This window comes from Acomys minous, assembly GCF_964271855.1.
Source record: "Acomys minous genome assembly, chromosome: 2".
Classification (NCBI taxonomy): domain Eukaryota; kingdom Metazoa; phylum Chordata; class Mammalia; order Rodentia; family Muridae; genus Acomys; species Acomys minous.
The window spans coordinates 65,196,245-65,205,449 of NC_140484.1; the positions used below are offsets into that span (position 1 = coordinate 65,196,245).

At 48.1% G+C, this 9,205-nt stretch overlaps 1 protein-coding gene across 3 annotated transcripts in view; it reads left to right on the forward strand.

The window, feature by feature from the left end:
• The window catches only part of DHX32 (DEAH-box helicase 32 (putative)), a 62,939-nt gene that overhangs the window by 53,257 nt on the left and 477 nt on the right, over positions 1–9,205 (forward strand). For all 3 annotated transcript variants that reach the window (XM_084751180.1, XM_084751181.1, XM_084751179.1), the window contains 4 exons: positions 4,321–4,512; positions 5,559–5,708; positions 6,920–7,107; positions 8,136–8,317. In XM_084751180.1, the coding sequence (XP_084607306.1) occupies positions 4,321–4,512; positions 5,559–5,708; positions 6,920–7,107; positions 8,136–8,317 (712 nt within the window). The remainder of the gene's footprint in view (positions 1–4,320; positions 4,513–5,558; positions 5,709–6,919; positions 7,108–8,135; positions 8,318–9,205) is intronic.

A 9,205-nucleotide genomic window follows, 5' to 3' on the forward strand; every position in this document is an offset into this window, starting at 1 on the left:
AAAATGTGGAGTCTGGGTTTATGCCTGTGCCTGCAACGAGCTCTTCCCCCTTCCTGGGACTGGCCCAAGTGGACACCTGGGGACCTTGCAGGTGCCCGCAGCACAAGGCACTGAAGTTAGACTGAGAGTGAGAGGATGGTGAGCATCACTTTTATAAGAAAAGAAGACAAGTGACAGCAAAGAGAGCCCTTCATGGTCATAGAAGCCCCTTGCCGGGCAGCCATTTTAAAGCCTGGGGCATTTAAAAAAATTAATTTTATTATTTTTATGTGTATGGGTATTTTACCTGCATGTAGGTCTGTGTACCAAGTGTGCAGTGACTTTGGAGGCTAGAAGACATCAAATCCCTTGTGAATGTAGTTACAGATGGTTGTGAGCTGCCATGTAGGAGCTGGGAATCGAACCAGGGTCCTCTGGAAGAGCAGTCAGTGCTCTTCCATTTAGCCATCTTTCCATCCCCCATGCATTGCTTTGGCCTGTTTCTCTCTGGGTGGTTTTGGTATAGCAATGCTGTGCCATCTTACTACAGTGATAAACCTCGCTTGTCTGAAGCTTGGTCTCATATGCTCTAGGGTGGGGAGACTTCCAGTTACACTGCAAAAGGCTGCAGTCCTCAGCACGTCTGTCAGGGGTGTTGTTCTTTGGTAAGAGCTATTAGTCACAGTGTCTAATAGGAGGCCAGCAGCCTAGTTCCATAGAACAGTGTGAGCAGGCACAGCCTTGTGTGGAGACAAACACAGCTCCTTTCTTACTTGGTCCTCTCTGAGACCTAACTGGGCCAGGTGCTGATGTGGCTTGTTAGGAGAGGTCTGAGGGGGCCTGTGGTTGTCTGTGGTCCACTTGTGCTTTCTTCTGTGTCACAGGCAGGAGCTGAGCTGGCATGAGAGAGGTCTCAGGGCCCAGCAAAGCTCAGTTGAGCAGCCCTCCTTAGCCTTGAGTGTCCGAAAGTCTGGATGCAGCCATTACCTGAGAGTTAGGCTCATGGCATGGCTTCTACCAGTGCCCTGCTAGTGCTTGGGGAGTTTCCCTCTCTCAAACCTTTTTCATATCAAGTGATAGATGGAGCCCTAGTCTTTTGCTCTTGCTGGTAAGACAGGCCAAGGAGCATGACTGAAGGAAAAGGCCCGACTATGGCTTTGAGGCTTGTTTACCAAAAGACTTCCTGTCTTGATCTGTACCTGAAAGTACTTACCCATCCCAGACAAGAGGAGGCATAGGGTTCTGCTAACATTCCAAGGGGTAGCTGTATTTGAAAACCTTTTCTTGTAAGAGAACATAGAGTGATGTCAAATTGTATGATGTCAGTTAGCTTGGGAGGGAATTGTTCCTGGGTTATTTTGACAAATGAGGGCAAAAGTAAGGCAGAAGTTGTTATGGCGAAGAAGCCCTGGCTGGTAGAGGCCCCACCCTCACCCCAACCCCGACACATACCCCAAGCATTTGAGTCAACAGATGTCCCACAAGGGGAAGAAGAGGCCAGCCTCGGCTTCCTCCCATCTCATAGATTTTGGGCATGCGTTTGAACGACAGAGGAAGCCTGCTATGTGAGGTTGTCACAGCCTAAAGCTCCTCAGGGAACTGGTGCTGTTGCTCAGCCAGCCTTGCATCAGCCCCTCCCCACAGAGGGACTTGGCCTCTTCAAGACCAGCCCTTCTGCTGGCACATGTGGGAGCTCCTTTGGGGTTCTTTGTGGATAAAATACATTGAGCAGTGAGGAAATGCTGTGATTACAGCCCCTCGGATAACTGAGTGATCGTGGTAAGGGATGCCTGTGAACTTGTAGTGACGTTCTACAGGAAGCAGGGTTGCCATTGACAAGAATGTCTCCTAAGAAGGCTGTTTTGGGGAGCTGAAGAGATGGCTCAGTGGTTAAGAGCACTGTCTGCTCTTTCAGAGGTCCTGAGTTCAATTGCCAGCAACCACATGGTGGCTCACAACCATCTACCCTAGGATCTGATGCCCTCTTCTGGATGCAGGTGTACATGCAGATAGAGCACTCATGCATAAAATAAAATAAAAAAAAAAGAAAAGAAAAGAAAAGAAAAGAAAGAAAAAGGCCAGGCGTGGTGGCGCACACCTCTAATCCCAGCACATGGGAGGCAGAGGCAGGCAGGAGGAGGAGAAGTCTGTTTTGCTCCTCTTGCAGTTGCCTTCAGAATAAAGCAGTCTTGCTCTGCTTGGCTATGTGGAAGCCTTGCCTTGGCAGCATTCATTTATTGTCTACCATGGTTTGTATGCAGGAAACACTGCCATGAAGATCCCGCATCTAAGCCCTGCCTTTTTTTTTTTTTTTTTTTTGGTTTTTCAAGACAGGGTCTCTCTGTGTAGCCTTGGTTGTCCTGGACTTGCTTCGTAGACCAGGCTGGCCTCGAACTCACAGAGATCCACCTGCCTCTGCCTCCTGAGTGCTGGGATTAAAGGTGTGCGCCACCACGCCCGGCTAGCCCTGCCATTCTTAAGCAGTTTTATGGGCAGCACTGGGGCGATGTCTTATAACGTAGCATTATCGAGTGCTGTTGGGTTCCGTGTTAGAGCCCCTCACTTGTGCCATCTAGGATCTTTAACACTTCCCCCTTTATGATACTCCTCCCACCTCCAGGAAAGCCTCTTTGCATGGTGCCTAAGAGCATAGTCTGATGTCTGTGCAGCCAACTCAACTTCAGGACATAAAAATGAGTAGTCAGTGTTCTTGGGGAACTTATGTCTGTCACACCATTGCTTATGGGGAGCTGTCATAGAGCTTGTTGCTCATCGCACAGCTGCCTTGCTCTCTATAAGTGCTCCCTGATGAGGCTGCCAGCCCCTTGCTGCTTAAGCATCCTTCATGTTCCTTTCTGCAGCTGCTGCCTGCACCTTCTCTGGCACATCTGATGTCCCTTCTCAGGTCCCACAGCTCTCTAATGGAACTCTTGGACAACTTTTCTAAGGAACCTGTCAGTTTCCTTCCTTGCACTGCAGCCTCTCAGGGTTGTGTGTTTACCAGCATGCTCAGGCCCAAAGTCCCCAGCGATAAAGAGAAAGCCATTCCACTTAGTATTAAATTTTGATGGGGAAAGAAAATCAGAAACAATAGGTGACTTCACATGCCCCCGTGGAGTGTCATTCTCCACAGGCTGCTCACACCCTCTGTTTCTGGTCTCTTCCTTGCCTCAGTTGCTCTGCTGTCCCCCAGCAAGACTGCAGGGCAGCACTGATGTCTCCCAGACCACACTCGTGTTTTCTAAAAGCTTTCCTGGCTTCCTGACCGTAGTAGAAATTTGATCACACGAGAGCTTGTGAATAAACAGTAGAGTTTCTCAGTGTGCCTTAATTTTTGACAGCTGTCTTCAGTGTTCAGAGTGTAAATATAGCAAACAAGTCATTTTTTTTCTCCGTCAGTCACACAAAATCTCAGGCACAAACAGGTTCAGTTGTTCTTAGGTTAGGCCTGTGGGCATCGTCCCCCACACACCACATACACTCCAGGACTGAGACTAAGAAAAGCTGGTGGTGGCTCTCTTAAGTCCTCAGGTAGCGTGGTGGGAGTTGGCTTCCCTGTGTAGCCTTTATTAGAATACTAGGTAGCAGACAGGTGAAAAGGCGTATTTAACAGAACTTGGTTCCAGAAGGACAGAGACTAAGTGGAGTTCTTTGTAGAAGTTGAGCAGCTATAATACACACAGTAGTAGGGCCCGTGTTATCTAGGTCTAAAGGAGTGAGGGATGGGGATGGTTGTCTGTAGTAACCGCACATAGCCACGCCTGGCGTTCCCTGCTTTCTCGGTGACTTCTAGGCCACTCTGTCTTCTTTGTTCTTCTCATGCCTCTTTACTGGATTCTAGACCATGTGTGTTTTGCCTTATTGAGCACTGAATATTTTTGTCTTCCCTTAGGTATACTTTGGAGGCTTGTGCAGGGCCTGTTTACATGGTTCAGCTTTCTGTGCGCAAGCAGGCTCGCTGGCTGGCTGGCTGGCTGGCTGGTGGGAGCAGGCTCTGCTCTGGGTGCTGTGAGAGCACATGTGTGTTCTCTCCAGTCACACTGCCTAGAGCATTGCTGCCTCATCAGGAGAGGCGTGAGGTCGCCAGGGTCTCATCTTTGACCCCTCAGGACTGTATCACCTGTCCTCTGCAGAGCCTGCTATTCCTTCAGGGCCCTTACCTAGACAGCCATAAGGCTTACATGTCAGCCCCTCAGAAACTACTGGCTCAGCGTCTTGTTGCTTCTTGCTTCACAGGTTTTGTTCATTGGTTGCTTGTTTTATACAAAAATGAAAAAGTACTACCTGCTGTTCCACCTCAGTTTTGCAGCACTAACTCCTTTCCCCTGCTCTGTCTCCTAGCCCCAGAAAGCCTGATGCAGGCTCTGGAAGATTTAGATTACCTGGCAGCCCTGGACAACGATGGGAATCTCTCCGAGTTTGGAATTATAATGTCTGAGTTTCCTCTGGATCCACAGCTCTCAAAGTCTATCTTAGCATCCTGTGAATTTGACTGTGTAGATGAAATGCTAACCATAGCTGCCATGGTAACAGGTACTCCTTAACGACCCTTCTTTTGTACTGAAATCCACAGCACGGATAGATTTAAACAGAGTATGCAGAAAGGACAGGCAGATTGTAGTAAAATGTTTTTGTTTTTGTTTTGTTTCGTTTTTTGGTTTCTCGAGACAGGGTTTCTCTGTGTAGCCTTGGCTATCCTGGACTCACTTTGTAGACCAGACTGGTCTACAGATCCACCTGCCTCTGCCTCCCAGGTGCTGGGATTACAGGTGTGCGCCACCACGCCTAACTAGTAACACGTTTTAATAAACTAAAAAAGGGGAAAATATTTTAGATTAAAAAACATTTTTAATGATTTATTTATTTTTATGTGCATTAGTGGTTTTCCTGCATGTATGTCTATGTGAGCATGTCAGATCCCCTGGAACTGGAGTTACAGATAGTTTTGAGCTGCCATGTGGGTGCTGGGAATTGAACCCTGGTATTCTGGAAGAGCAGTCGGTGCTCTTAACACCCGAATCATCTCTCCAGCCTCCCTCTCCCCACAAAATAGAAAATTTAAAAATTACCTAAATGCAAAAATTATAAAGGCTGTGCTCAGTTTTTTACCAAAAGGATTAATGTAGTGCAAACTTAAAAAAAAAAAAGGCACAAGACAGTGCTTCCCAAATAACTGTGTGGTTTTGTGTTCAGCTGCCAGCTTCATTGATACTGGCTTCTATATTTTCATATATTCTTTGACAGCAGCATGGACCAAATGCTGTGCCATATCTGAACATAGCCTTAATCCTGTGTCTGACCCTCTGGGCCCCTTAACACGCTGACACCCTGCTTCCACTGAGACATGAACAGGGTACTGACTGCTGTTGGCAAAGCAATATGCACAAAAAGGAGAAGGAATTAAGACAGCTCACTTTCAAGTTTTTTGGCTTCCAAGTAAACAAGAATATTGAGAACATGTACTGATTCAGAAAGCCAAGTCAGGAGTGGGTTCATAGGCAGGGGTCCTGCCCCCAGGCACACTGGGCCAGGATGAAGTGTCCTCCACATTGCTGACTGTGACCTCTTACATCTTAAAGCTCCCAGTTGCTTTTTGCATGTGCCTCATGGTGCTGAGGAGGCTGCAGTGACTTGCTGGAAAACGTTCTTGCATCCCGAAGGTGATCACTTTACACTCATCAACGTCTACAAGGCCTACCAAGACACAGTTCTGAACTCTGCCAATGAACGTACGTGAGCATGGTCCCCAGAAACCACCTCCCGCTCCCTCTCCCTTCCCAAATGAGGCTCAGATATTTGAATTATTATTTGCCAGCCTCCCTTCTCTGATCGTCCCACCGGCCACCTGAACAGAATGGCACTGGGTCCCTAAACGTACCTCAGGCCATTGCCAAGTGGCAGCACTTTATCTGCCCTCTTAGAGGCCTAGCATGTTACAGTGCAGATCTGGATTTGGGGAGCTTTAGTACTCTGGTCGGCTTTCAGAAGCAGCATGCCTGAAGCACAGTCACAGGGACACAGTCAGGGGAGGAAGATAAGGAGCAGACATTCCTAGTGCCCTGTGTGTATCCAAACTGCAGTGGGTAGCCTGTGCCACAGGAGAGGGCCTGCTGCTGGGGAAGCGGGCAGCACCTCTTCCAGGGTGGGGATTGGAAGTAGATCAGCTCCCTTCCCCACAGTAGGCTCTCTGCCTCCCACAGAGCAGCCTCGACTTCCTTTGCTCCAGAACATGGTGTGAAGAGTATTTGAAATGATTAGGGAAAATCTCGAGATCAGTTTGCAAGGTGATAGGATCATGTCAAGAGCAGGGAGTGTGTTTCTAAATGGACTGGAGAGGAAGGTGGTCAGCTTTTGAGAACCGGGCTGGGTGATGGTGTCTGACCCAGCATGTACTCTTCTTGTTACTGAGTGGGGCAAGTGGGCAGGACAGGGTAAATGAGGCTCTGATGTCAACCAGGTCAAGGCCGTCTGCATTCTTCAGTCACGACACAATTATGGGTGCCAAGAAAGTACCTTCCAACTGATTTTGGATTTAAAATGTTACACCTTGGGTAGGCAAGGAGCTAACATATGACACAGTGAACTCCCAGGTCACCCTGGTAGGTCCTTACTAAATGAATATGGGATGATCAGAGGGGCAGATGCTAACAGCTCCCCTTTATTTAGCTTTGGGTCTCTAGCTGTACAGAGAAGGAAGTGCAGATGCCAGTGCAGTCTCCGGTGCCTCTCCACAGCCACAGGCGATGGGGAATGTGCTTCCGACACTAACACACCATCTCCAGTCTGCTGGGTTCCCCGAACCTCAGCAGCTGCTACAGGTGTGGCCAAGCCCACAGCCACTGGGGAGCCTTCTAACTGCCCTTCTACCACTCACATGACCTTCAATAGAACTTGAAGAAGGCTAACCGTCCTTTCTGAGCAGCCTTTTGTTCTCCTCTAGACTGTGTGGAGAGGTGGTGTCAGGATTACTTCCTCAGCTGTGCGGCTCTCAGGATGGCGGACGCTATCCGAGCAGAACTCCTGGAAATCATCAAGCGGATCGAGCTTCCCTACGCGGAGCCTGCCTTTGGCTCCCAGGAAAACAGTCTGAACATCAGGAAAGCGCTACTCTCTGGGTACTTTATGCAGGTGAGCAGGCGCAGAGCTGCCTTGACGCGTGCATGGGAGATTCAGCCAGCGACCTCACATCTATGGTTCACTGACCTTAACTTTTTTTTTTTTTAAAGATTTATTTATTTATTATGTATACAGTGCTCTGTATGCCTGTAGGCCAGAAGAGGGCATCAGACCCCGTAGATGGTTGGGAGCCACCATGTGGTTGCTGGGAATTGACCTCAGGGCCTTTGGAAGAGCAGCCAGTGCTCTTAACCGCTGAGCCATCTCTCCAGCCCTGACCTTAACTTTTTAAGATTTGATATTTAAGTACACTTCTTCTTAAGCCAGAGTACTATACGTTAATTTTGTCCAAGGGGACAGATCTTTTCCCCTATCAAGCAAAGATACCACAGTTCCTCTTTCCTGTTTTAGTGATCTGAAAGCCCAACAACCCAAAGTACTTCTGTGCAAGCTGTTGCTCTCATGTCTAGAGAGCCCAGTTAGTGCCCATGACAGAAGCAGGCATGTCCTTCAAGTCAGTGCAACACTGCACCCAATGAGCAGTCTTAATAGAGAAAAAAAATGATATTTCAGTATAGGTTTCTTCATCTTTGAGGAAAGTAGGTTATCTACATAAGAGGGTGCGGTGTGTTTGAACATAAAGCCTGGGGAGCCTGGACAGTTCACAGCAGAGCAGACGGCATGCTGTGTTTTATTTTACGACCCAAATGTTTACTTTACAGCCGTGCTGTTTCAGTAACCTGAGCCTTATTTCCTGTTATCTGAAAACAGGAACATGGTGACAAGATTTTTGGACTTGGGGCTAAGATGGCTCAGAGGTTAAGAGCACTGTCTGTTCTTCCAAAGGCCCTGAGTTCAATTCCCAGCAACCACATGGTGGCTCCCAACCATCTATGTGGTCTGATGCCCTCTTCTGGCCTGCAGGCATACAGAGCACTGTATACATAATAAATAAATAAATAAATCTTTAATTTTTTTTTAATTTTTAAAAACTAACATGTTGTGTGTCAATTCCCTTTTTCTTTGGACCTGCCTTTTAGATTGCTCGGGATGTTGATGGGTCAGGGAACTACTTAATGCTCACACATAAGCAAGTTGCTCAGCTGCATCCACTGTCAAGCTACTCCATCACCAAGAAGATGCCCGAGTGGGTCCTCTTCCATCAGTTCAGCATATCCGAGAACAACTACATCAGTGTCACCTCGGCAGTCTCTCCTCAACTGTAAGTCCAATTGAGAAGGAAGGGGGTTTTAACTCGTCCTCATAGGACTAAACCACATGGTTTCATTCTCAGTTGCGTGAGACTTCCCGTGCCTGTCTTTACATAGGTGACCCCTAAGAAGCACACTGCCTGTCTTACAGCATAGGGAGAAACACTAAACATTGACGGCATGGATTGCCACTGAGAGCCGTGCAAGACAAGCCACCAGCGCACTGGCTGTGGTGGACTGAGCGATCTCTGAGGGACAGGGAAACCACTGGCTGGAGCTGGGGGTGGGGGGCATAGGGTGATGCAGAGGAGGGAAGGTGAAGTTGAAGAACAGGTCGTTCAGAGGGTCTACAGCTCTGTAGGCCACAAAAGGGTTTGGATTTTATCCCTGATGCAGTGCATGGCACCTGAGTTTTAAGCAAGAGGAAGGCTCTAGACACTGTAAAGACCTCTGTATAGCTGCTAAGTAGAAAGAGGACAGGAAGGGCAACACTGAGAACAGAGACTCGCAGAGCTGACTCCAGAGTGTCAGTCTAAAGGCACCTCACGGTGTTCAAGGTCGCAGCTCACACAGTGGATTCTGAGTAGAACTCAGAGACATTAAAAAGCAAAGACTCCTTGCTGTCTACCCAAAGCTCTTTGCAAGTATACGATCCCTCCCATGATGCACTGTGCTTCCACTGTGAGGCCTCGTTCTAGAGAAGTGACATTTGCATGTGCAGTGAGCTGACTGTACTAATAGCAGAGCCTGTGTTATCTACAGAAGCAGAAAAGGTACAGGATATTCAAAGGAAATATGAGGTCTACACATATTCCCCAGGGCTGGGGCGGACCCACGCGCACCTGACCTCTGTCTGCCACTCCCCAGCTCTCATGTTATTGTTTGTTTTAAATGGACAG